The following is a 16,439-nucleotide window of genomic DNA, read 5'->3' on the forward strand; positions in this document are numbered from 1 at the left end:
GAAACTGGTGAACCGCCCCCAAACATGCTTGTGCTCACAGCTCCACCGAGGAGCTACCATATCCCTGGCAGGCTAGGGTACCGCCTCACTCTCCCCTGGGGCAAGAGGTCCTGCCAGCCTGGGTCAGGGGAGCCAGGCAGGCACAGGAGGGGATGCAGTGGGGCATGTGTACAGATGTGCTCCGGACAAGGGCCAGAGCAGCTGGAGATTTCCGTTGGCACAGGTGGCAAGCTGGGGATGTCTAGGAGGCGCTGAGGATGAGGCCCCATGAGACGTTACTAGGAGGGGAGAGCTCTTCCCCTCCCATAGGTGCTCAAGGAAAGCTTTTCACGTCCTGGAGCACATGAGAGGGGCCATGAGCTGCAGCATGTACTCAGTCAGATCGTAGACCACCCTCCGGCACAGCAAGGGGGGACTGCACCCCGAGGCACATCAGGAGGTTTAATGTCCTGTGTGTCCTTTTGGAGCACTTATGGCCAAGCCCCTGCAAGGGCAACTCAATTTGTGGGACTGCCCTCGTATCCCTTCCTGGCACGTAACGGGCAGCAGTTTGCTTGCCAGTCAGCAAGGACCAAACACCCACATTGCTGCTTTCATCCCCAAACCTGGAGACCCCAAATGATTTTATTTCTCCCGCTATTACAGTTCAGTCCCCTGTACAGTATTGATATTGCCAATTAACAGAGGCAAAGAAACTTGAAACAAAACATCGAGAGCATTCCTCTCTCGCTCCGCTGCCCATTTCCTGCAGGGGCCACATACATGGACTGACACCCATGTGAATCAATTGATACATTCTGTCCTCACCTAACAGGACGTGTCGGCTCTCGGTCAAAGCGAACAGACTGCCCTTGGTAGGAAAGAGCGAGTCACTCAGCAAAGCACGGCTATTCTAGAAGCCAAGCTGGCAGGAGCCCTCATGTGGAGGGCCCATCCTCCACCGGACAAACACGCTCAGGGCACGTACTTTAGATGTCCATATCAAACTGAGCTTCCTCACCTGTAGAAAAGAAACCAGGAAAATGTAGGTGAGTACTTGCTGACGTCCTAGTTAAATTGCAAACACTCGACACTCAAAGATGGGCAGCCTCACAAGAGCATAGAAGTCTGGACATAACCATCAGGAATGGAGGAAGATTCAGGCTGCTACGTACAGGGATTGAGTCTTGCAGGGGAACTGCTGAGAGAGGGAACAGTTTGCTCTGATCTTAGGGGGAAACCAGTTCATCTTTGGGCTGATGTTCTGCTCTCCTTCTAAACAATATCTCCTCTGCCAGCAGGCACTCCGCCAACGCACAGAGCCTTGGAGACACGCTACATCTGAGGGATCTGACAAGAGATTTCCACCCTTCCTTTGGAACACTACTCAAAAAATCCACAGAACGAGAAGTGGGTTTTTATATTTTTCCTATGATATATTGGATCACAAATATGGGTCTGTTTGCAACAAGAGGCAAATGCCATTTTAGTCAGCACAGCGTGATGCATGTCTGATTGCTATTATAGTTGCTGCTTTTGATCGGATGCCAGTGTCAGCAATGATGCTATTATTCAGCTGACCCGTGGAAGGCATCACTTCACTCACCCTGCCTCTCTGCTATGCTGGAACCACCACAGCTACCCTGCCACTGCAAGCGACATGAACACTGCAAGCTAGAGCTGTTACACTCCTTATTGCTAGTGATGCAGAAGATGACCCTTTGCGGGTACCAAACTGAGCCAGAAGAGAAACAAATTTTACTTTGGCTTGCAGGGTGATTGGTTTTGATACGAGATGTGAGGGAGTGAGATACAGAGCAACATTTGGCTAAGTTGGAAAACTCAACCCAGTGTTAGTTTGAGGACACGTGCCCATATCACAAAACGGACAATGCAATTTAAGGTCCTTGTAAGCAGACATCTCTGCAGAGAGGTCAAGGACTGTGTGGGCCACAGACAATTCCCCTTTCATCCCCATATCCTTCTGATGCAAGGAAAAAGCACATCAGCAAAAGATGGAACATGCAAAGCTTGGCTGCACGCGATCTCCAGACAGGAATCAGTCTCCAGAGTTGTTAATCCAGCAGTATGTTTTATCACTGCTAAGTTAATATGAACGAGACAGGGAGAGGAACAATGACAACTGCTAATCACATCACTTAGTGCAGTGGTCACCAACTAGTAGATTGGGATCTACTGGTCGATCTTGGAGCCTCTGATGGGGGATCCTGACTGGTTTGGCCAAGAGGCTATCAAGTGCCAGCATTTCAGCTGCCCCTCCCCCACTGCTCTCCAGCTCCTGCCCTTTGCTTTGGTGCTGTCCCCTCAGGAGCCTCCTGCTTTCTGTGCAGGGAGGGAAAGATGAGGAGGGGGCTGCTGTCAAGGTGCCCTCTCCCACCCTGTATCCTATCTCCACAGAGCAGAGAGGGGGCACAACAGGGCTTGGAGGGAGTTCGCTGGCTGCTTTAGGGAGTGGTGCAGGGCCAGGGCAGGGGTGAGCCTGTCTTAACTCCACTGCTCCGCCACCTGAGGTAACCAGTGCCCAGCTGGAGTCTGCATCCCGAAACCCCACCCCAGTCATGAACCCCTCCTGCACGCCAAGCGCCTGACCTAGCCCTGAATCCAAACACGCTCCCAGTGCCTGCACTGAGAACCCCTCTGGCCCCCTAATGGCCTGGCCCAAGCTCAGCTCAGCGCCCCTCTCACACTCCAGATCCCTTCATCCAAGACCAGAGCCTGCCCCCCAACCCTCTGCCCCAGCCTGTTGAAAGTGAGGGAGGTGGGAGTGAGCAGGGCCTCAGAGAAGGGGCACAAAGGAGGCGGGGCCAGAGTATTTGGGTTTGAGGTAGATCTTAGATTGAACTTGAATTCAAAAAGTGATCTCACGCTTAAAAAGGCTGGAGACCCCTGACTTAGCGCACCACCGGAAGGCGCTCACACTACGGCAATGAGGCTGGTGTAAGAACGATGTCTAACCCCAGAAAATCTTGATTTAGCCTGTAGCCATTCAACACAGTATCAGTTCCTCCCTTGCTGCTCTAACAATATGCTGGCTCCAATCTGTACATGTGCAGATTGCAAGTTACTTTCAGGCTTTGCCGGGGGGTGCCACTCACCTATGCCCACCTTCTCCTCATAGTTGTGGATATGGTTGTTTTCAATCTTCAGCTCCTCCACATTTGGACTGGTGACACCTGGAATGTCTGGAAGGTCACAAGGTGAGGTTTTGGCAACTGGGGAATTACGACATTCCATCAAAAACTTCCGGTCATAAATAATTCTTGTGCCTAGAGGAGGAAAATAGGACATCCTGTCAGCTTTCAGCATGGCCATATGTAGATGTTTATGGTCACTGCATACCTGCAACAGTGTGTAGAGACAATAGCAGCTACAGCAACTTAAATTACTAGCAGCTCTTGCATAGCGTTTTTCATCCAGACATCTCAGTATGCTTTACAAGGAAAACAAGTGTCAAAGCCCTAACTTACTAGGAGCAGAATGCAGGACCCAGAACGTAGTGCTCAATCCACTAGGACACACCGCTTCCTAGTGAAAACCTAGCTACGATGGCTACATGAAAATAATACTGAGGCTCCTGAAAGAACTAGGAAAAAAATCAAATTAAAATTTAAACTTTTCTCTCCCTTGTGGTTGCAGGATATACATGTCACATGCTTTTCTGAGGTTAACAATAATTATGAAACCCCACAAGTCTAAGCAGATAGATCAGGAAATTAAAATTGCCTCTTTTTTTAAGTCAGATTTTGCTTGTTATCAGAGCAGAGATTCCTGTATGGAGGCATTGCCTTTATGTGGTCTTCCTCGGCTGCCCAGCTCAGAAAACTTACGTTTATATGTGTCAGGATTCTATAACTAAATCAACACAAGGCAGCTGACTCATTTTATTTGCAGTGTATGTTAGTGGTGATAGGACCTCACCCTATTGTTGCTGTTTTGTTAGAACAGAATAAAACTACATCTTTATTAATTGGCAGAAAGCAAACCTGGAGGAAACCGGGGAATTAAGGCTCCCTGCAGGGATTAGAAAGGAACACTGTAGGTAGACTGAGCAGCCCATTCCCTGCCCAGGCATCTGATATTGGAAAAATACCAAACCAGAGTAAAAAGCTCTCTCCAAAGAGACAACATCCATAATATAGAAACGATTCAAAACAGCTTTCCAAGGGGAGGGCTGCAACATCTCATTTCAGGATTGGACATTTAATACACTACCCCCATCCAACCAAATAGCATCAAGGAATGCTGCCTCCCCCCCCCCCCATCCCCATTTGCTCCCATGTTCTTTGCTGGTGGTAGGCATGTATACAAGAAATCAGAGATAATCTCCCTCCTGGAATGTTAGGTATATTCATGTTCCAGAGCCTGTCTGTAAAGTCGTGTAATTAGATATTAAATGTTGAGGAAACTCATTAGCATAATTTCCAAGACATTGGAACCCTTTCAAAATTGAAGATAATTGTGATAAGTTTCTGCAGATCAAGGCAGTGGACTTTAACTAGCAACATCTCCAATTCTGATCTATGCTCCAGGACAAGTGCAGTTAATCAGGATTTGGGTAAAGAAACAACCCTAGCCCACAGTTATAGGCTTTGGTAGCTGGAAGACGTACAGAATAAGGACAGGGTTCCTAGAACTCAGCTAGCATACTAGGTATTATGAGTACATTTCATAACAGGCTTGGAAGAACTGTACATTCCTGGCTTACATTCATTCACACAGTCACATGCCTCGAGCTATTGCTTAGCAAACTACATAACTTGTATTCCATGCTTTGATTTATTATAACAGTTGTCTTAGAAGGGGATGCACGGACGTGCAGAATTCATACATAGGACCCCTTCCATCAGGAGAAACACAAAACCGATCCATTAAAAATCTTAATTTCAATTCTCCATATTATAAGAACCATTTGAAGAAACACCCCGCATCAGCTTCTGCAAAACAATCTTTACTCCCTGCCCCAGGACAGCTGATTCGTGGCTTTCCCCTCCTGTCCAACAGAGCTCCAGCCATGCATGGGGGAGGGGTTCTGACTGGCAGAAGTTCTCTTCTATAAGCTTCTGGTCAATCTTGCTCTCTGTGAGGTTTTGTATTGCCCCCAGCGCTGTATTTGAGCATGTCCCTGCACTGTGTAATTGGAGGACAGGCATCTGGTCCTTGTTAGGGTTCCCATCAAACTAAGTTCATTGGAAGTAGGAAGCTGTGATACTTTGATCAAAGGTCTTGGAAGACAAGAGGAACAAAAAAATCGCATCCTCACCCACTGCTCCCTTCTTAAGGGCACCCTGACAATGCTTGGAAGCGATGCGCAAGTTACAAAATCCTAGCAAGTGCTAACAAGATTCTGGCTCAGCAGTTTCTGTCTTCCAAAGCCCAGTGGCTCTAACCGGTTCACTGTCTGGTCCCTGTGCAGCCCAGACACACAAGGAACGCAGGCTCAGGCCCTTACAGGGACAGCCTGCAGGGGAACCCCAGCTGCCAAACTCATCAGAGAGTCATTCCTCATTTCAGTTGCTGCCTTTGGTCCATATTAGGGGCCATTCAGCAGTCTCACCGCACGGCCAAGCGTACTTTATTCTCTCAACTTCTCCCGGCCAAGATGGAAGAGGTAACCAAGCCCCTCCGGGCCACAACCGTTCGCATAGTGTAAGTACACTGAGCTGGAAGCACCCCGGCACAGCGAGGTCTTGCCAACCCAAAGTCCATTAGCAATGGGTGGAAGGGGACAGGCACCGTACACTGCAGGAACATTCTTCATACTGGCAAATCCCTCTGCCAGCAACCAAACTGGGATGCTCAAAACCATCCGCTCTGAGCTCCTCACGGACAACAGCAGTCTACAGTGGAGGTGAGGGATGCCAGTGGTGCCTCTCAGGGTCACCTAAGGACGAGTGAATCCAGGTAGAGCTCCTCTGTCTTAGTGGAGCCATCCTACAGTCAGAACTGGGGAGCAAGCAGCAAAGAAGAGCTGCCTCGCATGTGTGCAGTGATTGAAAAACCAAACTGTTTCCCTTTCTTTCTGCAGTGTGAAGATTAGCCTATTGCAGAAAGCCTATTACAGAGCCTGCAGAAGCTTGGAGCTGTGAAGAGCATCCTAATCAGTGGCCTTTAATAAATCATTCAAAACCTTATAAGCTCACTGCAATAGTACTGACAAGAGACTAAAATGACTATTTCAGGTCTAGCTCTCTCATGTTCTCTGAGAAATCACATTCCAGTATCACCCCATAACTCATTTTCACTCAAGGTAAAGGAAGAAAACACATATTGAGCTGGCTTTGAACTTACCGAAATTAGGCAAACCACTTTTAAATTACAGGACAATGCTTTCTGAAAGCCATTTGTGCTTCCAAACTTCCTCAGCACTAGACTTGGGATATGTCTGTGCTACAGACACAGCTGCAGCTATGTTACTATCGTGAAGACAGTACCCCAATTAAAGATTCTGCCTTCAATCTAACAGTGTCTCTACCAGTGCTTAGGTTGGCTTAACTATGTCCCTCAGCTAGGTCAACCTAAAGTTTAGGTCTGTAGATCAGGCCTCTAATACACCAATGGAACCGTGATAATTTGCACCAATGGCTGAACCGGTTACTGCAGATTTCTGATTTTGGCACTAAATACTGTATTCCCCACACAGTTCCACTGAAATCAATGGAACTGTTTGGGAGATTAAAGAGTATAATATTTGGCTCTTTAAAATTAGAAATGGGTGTTCCATGCCCTATTACATTTGCTCCTTTATTCTGAAGTGCAACCTGATGTATTGTTTACAATGCTTCACTGTACACGTGTTAATAAACAGTAACATTTTGCTAAAGGTTTTTACACCTAAACCTTTCAAACGAACAAGCATTTGTTTAACATAGGAATGCACCTGAGAACTGTCTCTGCTCCTGAAAGCTTACTGAACAGTGAAGTGCAATTGCCTTTTCATAATAATTATTTGGTTTATGGATCAGCACAGGAAAGATCTGTGAGGCTGATCTGTGTTAAGAACTGTTAGTATTTGCTTAATTCACATTTTTTAAAGGGAGATTTGAAGGAATTTTATTTTAGAGTCTATTGACAGTAGTCTTGGGAAAGAGAGATTAAAACTCCATTGTTAATCATTCTAAGAATAGCCATGGGAACATAAACATATGGTAAGTACTAGCAGCAATAAAATGTAAGTTAACAGATAAAAGCAGAACTGAAGTGCGATATGGAGCTTTTAAACTCACCCTACTTTTTCAAATCTTAAAAACAAGCACACATTAAAATATTCATTCTCTGGATTATCCAAATCACTGAGAAACTAAACAGGATTCTTGAAAATAAAGGCTATTACTAGTGATTAGATATTTTGAGAAACGTCCTCTTTATCAGAGGCAGCTGCACAGGGTAACAGGCAGCCAGTCTGTGAGGGGAGCTGGTTTTTAAACTGGCTCCCCTCATAGACCAGCTCCCTCCTGGTACCCCACGCTTCTGCCTCTAATACAGTGGCTGCCGGCCCCACCCCCGGGGACTAGAGAATAGTCAACTAACGGATAAGAATTCATGAGGTGACTCGACTATTCGATTAACCGATACTTAGCATCCCTAACAAATATACTGCAGAACATGTATTGGAAAATAATCAGTTGATCCCAATTCTCCTAAACTTGTGACAATTGTTGCAAGAGGTGCCTAATGTTTAAGAATTCCTATTGCTTGCGCTCTCAGAGCACAAAATGGATACCTAGCACAACTGAAACTAAGACCTTCAGTTTCTGTGCCAAGACTCTCTCAGGCTAGCCCAACTGTTGTTGTTGTTTTTAAACACACCCATTTAATCTTCATACTTCTGTCTTTTTTTTCTTTTTTTAAAAAAACTACTATTGTTACATGCACCTCCTAAGGTCACTTGACATGTAATATTAGTGGAAAAAATCCTCCTACCCACTTATTTACATTGTACATTTGACAGAACTTTGAATCTATTCAATTCAGGGCTGGACGTAGGGAAACAGGTGTCCTGGGTGAACCAGTGTTTGGTGCTAACCCCCGTGGGCACAGCCCCGCCTGTTTCCCTCTGGCACCTACGAGCGCCCCAGTCTCGGGACCCCCATCCTACTGCCCTTTATCCCTGCGTCGGGCCCCCTTTGTCCCCAACCTCTGCACAGTGCACCCTCCCTCTCGCCGCCCCCCCCCCCCCCCGCGACACCGCCTCCCTGCCGAGCGCCCTACGGGCTGGTGAAGTGGGTGCGCACGAGGCAGCGGCGGGCAGGCGGGGGGGGGGGGCTCTAAACGGGCCCCCTGGGCGCCCCCCCAAACATGCAGCGGGGCAAGTTCCAGCAGCGGCGCGTTCCCAACCCCCAGCCCCGTCCGGCCCCTCGCGCTCCGCTCACGGCTCCGCGGGGGGGGGGGGGGAGGTCCCGCCCGGGGGGCCCCGCCCCACTCACCGCCCGGCGTGGTGCCGAACACGGTGCCCCCCGGCGTGGTGCTGTAGTGGCCGGGCGGCAGCGCGGCCCCGTCGGGAAGGCTGAGGCGCTTGGCGGGGATGGCCCGGCTCGGCGTGTGGCCCTGGCGGCAGCTCCCGGACATGGCGACTGGGGCTGCCCGAGCGCCGCGCGCCCCCTGCCCCGGCCCGCGCCCGCCCGGAAGCAGCCGGCGGCCACGCCCCTTCCGCCCCGCGCACGGCACCACGGCAACGGCGGCGCCTGAGGCCCCTCCCCTTCCCCTGCCACTGGCTGCTCCTCAGCCCCGCCCTCTCCTCCAACTGCCCCTCCCTCCTCCTCCAGCCCCGCCCCTTCCCCTGCCACTGGCTACTCCTCAGCCCCGCCCTCTCCTCCAACTGCCCCTCCCTCCTCCTCCAGCCCCGCCCCTTCCCATCCCACTGGCTGCTCCTCAGCCCCGCCCTCTCCTCCAACTGCCCCTCCCTCCTCCTCCAGCCCCGCCCCTTCCCATCCCACTGGCTGCTCCTCAGCCCCGCCCTCTCCTCCAACTGCCCCTCCCTCCTCCTCCAGCCCCGCCCCCTCCTCCAACTGCCCCTCCCTCCTCCTCCAGCCCCTCCCTCTCCTCCAACTGCCCCTCCCTCCTCCTCCAGCCCCGCCCCTTCCCATTCCACTGGCTACTCCTCAGCCCCGCCCCCTCCTCCCAGCCCCTCCCCTTCCAATCCCACTGGCTACTCCTCAGCCCCGCCCTCTCCTCCAACTGCTCCTCCCTCCTCCTCCAGCCCCGCCCCCTCCTCCAACTGCCCCTCCCTCCTCCAGCCCCACCCTCTCCTCCCAGCCCCTCCCCTTCCCATCCCCCTTCCTCCCCTTGCTGCCAGTCCGTCCCCTTCCCATCCCCCTGCCCGTCAGCCTGCTCCTCTCCCCTGCCCCGGCTCCTCTTGCTACCCCAGCCTCTCCCCAAGCGCCATGTCTCCCCTCCCCTCCCCTGCCAATTCCCCCCCCCGCAGATCACCCTTCCCTAATCACTCGTCCCCCTGCCCCCACTAGCCCTTGCCCCGTGCCAGTAGGACGCGTGGCAGCCTGCTGCTACTCTGCACGCCCAGTCCGGCCCAGGGGCTTTGTAGTCCCGGCAGACAAAGCAGGGCAAGGAAGGAAATACCTTTGGGCAATATGAATCATAGAATCATAGGACGGGAAGGGACCTCGAGAGGTCATCGAGTCCAGCCCCCCGCCCTCACGGCAGGTTTGGGAGCAGCCTCCCAGGCATTGCCATGGCCGTGGGCTGGTTTGGTGGTAGGGGGCTGAGAAAGGATTTCTGCGACAGAGGTTCTCCGCCTGTCCCACAGTGTGCTCCCATGCGATGAGCGCGTTGGGACCATTTCCCCTCTAACCGTGCCCCCACTCCTGCTACCCAGCTTCCTCCTGCAGCGGGGCACTTCACACCCTGCGTCCCTCCCGAGAAGGCAGCCACAGCAAGGGTGGTCCTCCTGGGAGGCCTTCAGCACCGCTCAAGACATTTGTGCAGTGATAGAATTCACAGCCTGCTCCCCTGGGCGCTTGGCGGGTGATGAGTGTCACAAACGCGTGAACCTGCATTCCCGCTGAAAGCTCACCTGTCGAGGTGACGGGAGAGAGAGGCTGACACAAAGCACCACAAATGGCCCTTTCCGGAATTCCTGATTCAATATCAGCATCATATGGAGTCAAACAAATGCTGCGACTCACACAAAAGGCAGTACCAGAGAGAGCGCCAGTCTTTCTCTCTCTCTGCCTCTGCATTTCATACAGTACTCACCACCACACTGTAGGAGGGTATTTTACCTCTGTATTTGGCGCGGGTGGGACGGCGGCTGCAATACTGTGTCCAGTTCTGGTTCCCATAGTTCAGCACAGATGTGGCTGCATTGGAGAGGGTTCAGAGACTAGCCAGGGGAACCATGAAAGGATGAGAAAGCATGCCTTGTAGTGAAAATCAAACCAGTGGCACCTTAAAAACTAACAGGGTTATTATGGTATATGCTTTCATGAAAGCGTATGCCATAATAAAATTCGTTATTCTGCAAGTGTCACCAGATTCCTTGTTGTTTTGGTAGAAAGTAACAGAGCTACTCTTGATATTGTGTAGTGATAGACATATTTAGTTTTAAGAATGGGAAGGTTAAAGGGTAACTTTATTGCAATCTAGAAATACCTATACAGAGAACAAATATTTAACAAGGGGCTCTTCAGTCTAGCAGTGAAAGATATTACATGATCCAAGGGCTGGAGGCTGAAGCAAGACTAATTCAGACTGGAAATCAGGTGTAATGGTGAAAGCAGTTAACCATTGGAACAATTTTAACCAGGGTCTTGGCAAATTCTCCATCACTACAATATTTATATCGAGGTCCAATATTTTTCTATGATCTACTCTAGGAATTAGTTCAGAGACGTTCTTTGGCTGGCTAGCTGCTTACAACAATCCCTTTGGAATCTCTGAATCAAAAGCAGGGATCCCACAACTCTGAACACTCACTTCAGATTGGATCTGGGTCAGACCCACATTCGATTCCAAGAATTGATGCCCCACAGATCTGTTACTGACCTAGTGGTTCCTAGTTTCAAGATAAATGCTGAGCATGGCTTAATGACACTGTGATGCAGACGTGGGGTTGTAAGTGCTCTGGAGGATAGGGTCAAAACTCAAAATGATCTGGACAAACTGGAGAAGTGATCTGAGGTCAATAGGATGAAATTCAACGAGGACTAATGCAAAGTGCTCCACTTAGGAAGGGACAATCAGTTGCACACATACAAAATGGGAAATGACTGTCTAGGGTCCTGCAGAAAGATGGGGGGGGGGGGGAGGAGAGGGCAGTGTCACAGTAGATCACAAGCTAAATACGAGTGAATGGTGCAACACTGTTGCAAAAAAGCTCACACCATTTTGGGATGCGTTGGCAGGAGTGTTGCGAGCAAGACATGAGAAGTCATTCCTCTGCTTTATCCTGCGATGATTAGGCCTCAGTAGGACTGGTGTCCAGTTCTGGGTACCACCTTTCTGCAAAGATGTGGACAAATTGGAGAAAGTCCAGAGATGAGCGACCAAAAAGGATTAAAAGGTTATTTAGAAAACTTGATCTGTGAGGGAAGACTGAAAAAATTGGGTTTGTTTACTCTGGAAAAGAGAAGATGGAGAGGGGACATGCTCCAGTTTTTAAGTACATAGATGTAGCCTAAGGTGCCACAGGACTCCTTGTTGTTTTTTGTTTTGTGTGTGTTTGAGATAGGTGTATATGCCTGGATGTTAGCATGCAGGCATGTCAGTGTATATAGGTGTGTGAGCATGCACGGACACATGGGTATGTGTGTGTGGGTGCGCATACAGGTGTGTTTTGGGTGTAACTGTGTTGTTATTGAGTTTGGTCCCTTACCGTGAGTGGCTGTGCACACACAAGTCCCAGAAGATGTGATGAGCAGCCGTGTGTAAGTCTGCAGTTTTGCTTGGTGTCCGGGTATGTCTAGGATTAAAGCTTTCTTGGCGCCCCCAGGTGACTAAGATGAACAGTGTTTGTGCGTTGGAGCAAAGTCACCCCTCTTGTGGTGAGTCATTTGGCAGCCACGATCTGCAGGACCACCCTGCCACTCCGATTCCAGCTCAGCCCTTCTCCCTAAGGGGCCGGTCCATCTGCAGGCCCCCTGCCCGCCTGCTGGCACTTTAGCAAGCTGATGAAAGGTTGGCCACATGTTTGTATTCATGCAAACGAGGTGATTCGTTAAATCGATGCCACACAGCTGGCCTGGCCACCACTTACAACTCTCCCGGCTGGCGTTCTGCATGGCAGCTGTGGGGTCCAACTGCCGCTAGGACGTATGGAGATGAGGATGCCCAAATGATAGGCTAACCTACGGAAGGGGAAAGGTGTCAGCTACTGTCTGTCACCCTTGGAAACGACTTTGCATTTTTGGCCTGACAGAGACCGTTTAAAGGGACAAACATGACAGCAGACACTGGCCCAGAGCTGTAAAAGGCTTTTACTAACAGACTACAATACGCACACTGAAAAGTTCCTTCCTTCCTTCTCCCTCTCTCCTTCCTTCCTTCCTTCCCTTCTACCTACCTACACTATGAAATTGTGTTGCTTCATTTAACTCAGTACAGCTAATGCAGTACAACCCACTCCCGTGCAGGCAGTTGTGTTGGCATATTTATACTTATGAAAGTAGTTATGTGCAAGAAATGGAATAATTAGACTAGTACAAGTCACCTGTTTATTGCTATTTCTGTGTCCGTTCTTGGTTATTTTGCGGTATAACTAATTTGTTAAAAAGTCGACTAACTCTATCCAAGTCAACTAACTCTACCAGGGAAACTTTCAAGTGCAGGCCAGTCCAAAGGTCCATCTAGCCCAGTGTCCTGTTTTCCATCCCAGAGGGAGTGAACAGAACAGGGAATCATCCAGTGATCCCTCCCCTGTCACCCGTTCCCAGCCTCTGACAAACAGAGACTAAGGTCACTATCCCTGCCGGTCCTGGCTAACAGCCATTGATGGACCTAACCTCCATGAATATATCTAGTTCTTTTTTGAACCCTGTTAAAGTCCTGGTCTTTACAACATCCTCTGGCAAGGAGTTCCACAGGTTGACTGTGCTACTGAGTGAAGAAACATTCCCTTTTGTTTGTTTTAATCCTGCCTATTCCCAGCCACAAGGGAGCTGTGGGGGCAGCATGCCTAACATTATGCCTCAAAGGGAGCCGGGCTAGGGTCTGACTCTCTTTCAGGGTCTGAGTCCCATTCTTGCATGCCCAGAAGTGATGTGAGAAGTGTCTCTGTGTGTTCTGGCTGTGATGCACAACATGCAGGAATGTGGGCGGATCCAACACTAGCTGGGCAGCAGTGTTTAGCAAAGGCATGTGTTGTTTTTCTGTTAAATACTTTTTAGAAAGGAAAAACAAGGTATGAAAGAAATAACCGGACCCTGCCGAGCCGCTCCCACCCCAGCAGGAGAGCGCACACCCACGATGGTGCAGCGTTAGAGCCTACAGCATTGCCTTGGGAGTGGCTGCCCTTCTTGCTTTCACAAGTGACCGAAGGGCAAGATCCCTCCTCTTTTCGGTGGCTTGCTGTGCCTGTGGCTGTCACATGCCCCCATAAGCATGGGGCAGGCGGGCAGGTGACCGGGAGGTATTAGATGCCCTATTGGACAGCGGGATGCTGGTAAACTCTTTTTCGCAAAGAAATGGGAGATTGCGAGGGCATCTGTATGATTATTTATATGGCACCCACAGGGGGCCAGGTGCTTTCAGGAAGGCCGGGTCCTTGTGTGCAAGAGCTCACGGTCAAAGAGCCCAAGGCTGCAAACTCCTGCTCGTTGTGGGCTGAATCATCGAAACCAGTGGAAAGTGGGTGTCGCTGCTCCCTGGACTCTGAACCGGTGGCGGTGGCTGCAGGGGTGAGTCGGGGCCCCCCGTGCAGAGGGCCAGTGCAGTCTAGCCACCACTGTGGCAGTGTGGGGGGAGTTTAAATCCACATGCCGCACCCAGAGGGATTGCCCTGGGGCCCCATGGGAGCAAAGCCCCCCCCAATTGCCTTCGGCAGCCCGGACTCTGGCCCAGCAAGGCAGAGGTCCCTTTGTGTGTCACAACAGCGCCCCTATCTGGCCACACAGCCCAACATCCTCTGTGTTCTCTCCCTTCCCATCCCTGGGAGGGAAAGTACCGATCTACAGCCTGTGAGAGAGCCTGCCTGTCCGTCTGTCTGTCTGTCTGTCTGGTCAAGGACTCCCCCAAACGGTAGGAGCTAGGACCAGCAAGTTCAGTAGGCGGCTTTCTCTGACCCTAACTGAAAACCTGGCCCGGGGTGGGGGGATATTTTCGCTCTGAGCAGCAGAAAGCGAGTCCCTCTAAACCCTGGCTAGTGAGACGTGCACAGAGCTCGGTCCTCTCTGAACACGCCAGCCCAGAGACGGACAAGGAAAGAGCAAAAGGGCCTTTGTTGCATGGACCCACCCAGGCCGCAGTGCTCCATGAATTCTGATGCTCGTGGGATGGGAGGGAGCCTCTCAGAACCCACAGATCACGCCCCCAGAACCAGGCTGGGGCCAAACGGCCTCGGTTAGCAGGTGTCCGTTAATAACTGCCCTGGTGCTTACCCAGCTCAGACTAGCGGGGAGCTCGCAGGTGCAAGCGAGAGGAGGCCCTCAAGCAGGGTTCTTTACCCGCTCTGAACCCAGCCTCGCCGGAGCAGTCGTGCCTTGTGTCAATCCATGAGCAGGGGTGCTGGGAGAGGCAGGGAACAGAGCAGCAGGCCCCTTCTGCGCGGCACAGGGACTGGTGCTCGCTCACCGCTGCAGGCTCCAGCTGGCTTCAAGACGAGCCTCGTGCGCCAGGGCTCATCCTCCTCGGCTCTCACAGGGCCAGAGACGTGTGCAGGGGTGTCTTGTTCTGGCTCTGTTCTCTTCTCGCCCCCACACGGGTCGCTAGGTATCGATGTGCATGGCAGCTCGAAGGCAGGGGCTTGCCCTTGGCATGGACGGGAGGGAGACCCAGGATGGCCCATAGTCCCGGGAGACATTCACGCCATGGAGAGCTTTGGGGAGGGTGACTCTGACCGGGACACCATGTTCTGTGGGATGCCAGCAGGGGGTGCTGGGGGGGGAGGAGGGCGGTGTGAGGCGCTCTGGTAGTCAGAGATGACCCTGTACTCACTCACACACACGGGTGCCCGCTGCTCTGTCAAGGGTTCAGCCTGCACTGGACCCGTCTCTTGGCCCCATAGGGGGAACCCCTGTTCACAGTTCCCAGCGCTGGTTAAATCCAGGCGTCGGGACACTGACCAGGATGAGATTCCAGTGCACAGACACCAAGGAGAACAATGTTTCTCCTCCTCCTTGTAAGACTCTTTTAGATATTTGAAAACCGCTCTCATGTCCCCTCTCAGTCTTCTCCTTTCCAAACTAAACAAGCCCGGTTCCTTCAGTCGTCCCTCCTAGCTCATGTTCTCTAGACCTTTCATCATTTTTAGAGCAACAAGAATGATGAAAGGTCTAGAGAACATGACCTGTGAAGGAGGCTGAAAGAACTGGGTTTGTTTAGTTTCGAAAAGAGAAGATTGAGGGGGGACATGATAGCCGTTTTCAGGTGTCTAAAAGGGTGTCATAAGGAGGAGGGAGAAAACGTGTTCATCTTGGTCTCTGAGGACAGAACAAGAAGCAATGGGCTTAAACTGCAGCAAGGGAGGTTTAGGTTGGACATTAGGAAAAAGTTCCTAACTGTCAGGGTGGTCAAACACTGGGATAAATTGCCCAGGGAGGTTGTGGAATCCCCATCTGTGGAGATATTTAAGAGTGGGTTAGATAAATGTCTACCAGGGATGGTCTACACAGTATTTGGTCCTGCCATGAGGGCAGGGGACTGGACTCGATGACCCCTTGAGGTCCCTTCCAGTCCTAGTGTTCTATGATTCTATGATTTTTGTTGCTCTTCTCTGGACTCTTTCAATTTCTCCGCATCTTTGCTGAAATGTGGGGCCCAGAACTGGACACAAGACTCCGACCGGGGCCTAATCAGGCCCAAAGTCTGAAAACACAAAGCAGCATGAGATAGCGCCTCCCACCCCAGCCTTCTTCAAACAGAGGGAAAAGCCACCGTCCATGTGTCAAAAAGCAACTTTCCCGGGACGGGTTCTTCCCTCACTGCTACAGCATGGGCCTGGCACCTACCCACTCAGTCCACCTGGCAGCCCCTGTCTCGTTGTTTTAGTACGAGACATCCGCTGGAAAACGTACCTGGGAATGTCCTGCCAGTTTCTATGCTTTGCGGCATCACGGCAATTTCCATTCCAATTACCAATCCCGCCAAGAGTCTTGACATAAACCGAGCCTATTGCCTCAGCTGCGGGTCTGTACGCTGCATCTGAAACAGGGAAATTCCCCCCGGGGCATTGGGAAACCAGCTCTGTGTATGGCAGGGTTCTCCGGTCACAGTAGCTCAAACGTAACCAGCTCTGGATGGCACAGAGCCAGCCGTGTGGCAGGCAAACAACT

At 51.1% G+C, this 16,439-nt stretch overlaps 1 protein-coding gene across 1 annotated transcript; it reads right to left on the bottom strand.

Moving 5' to 3' along the window:
- Positions 1-588: 588 nt before the first annotated feature.
- EIF4EBP1 (eukaryotic translation initiation factor 4E binding protein 1) lies at positions 589-8,682 on the bottom strand. The gene is made up of 3 exons (XM_075910710.2): positions 8,424-8,682; positions 3,096-3,266; positions 589-1,000 (listed from the first exon to the last, which is right to left on the bottom strand). The coding sequence occupies exons 1-3, from the start codon at positions 8,563-8,565 to the stop codon at positions 969-971; spliced, it is 345 nt and encodes a 114-aa protein (XP_075766825.1). The 5' UTR covers positions 8,566-8,682; the 3' UTR covers positions 589-968.
- Between the last annotated feature and the right edge of the window lie 7,757 nt (positions 8,683-16,439).

This window comes from Pelodiscus sinensis, chromosome 28 (genome assembly GCF_052426305.1).
Source record: "Pelodiscus sinensis isolate ZL-2025 chromosome 28, ASM5242630v1, whole genome shotgun sequence".
Lineage (NCBI taxonomy): Eukaryota > Metazoa > Chordata > Testudines > Trionychidae > Pelodiscus > Pelodiscus sinensis.

Bases quoted from the DNA above. Each gene is read 5' to 3' on its own strand.
- EIF4EBP1 (XM_075910710.2), bottom strand. From the start codon at position 8,565: ATGTCCGGGAGCTGCCGCCAGGGCCACACGCCGAGCCGGGCCATCCCC. The intron at 3,267-8,423 runs GTGAGTGGGGCG...TTCCTCCTCTAG, and splicing joins GTTCGGCACCACGCCGGGCG to GCACAAGAATTATTTATGAC. The intron at 1,001-3,095 runs GTGAGTGGCACC...TCTTTTCTACAG, and splicing joins TGAGGAGAAGGTGGGCATAG to GTGAGGAAGCTCAGTTTGAT.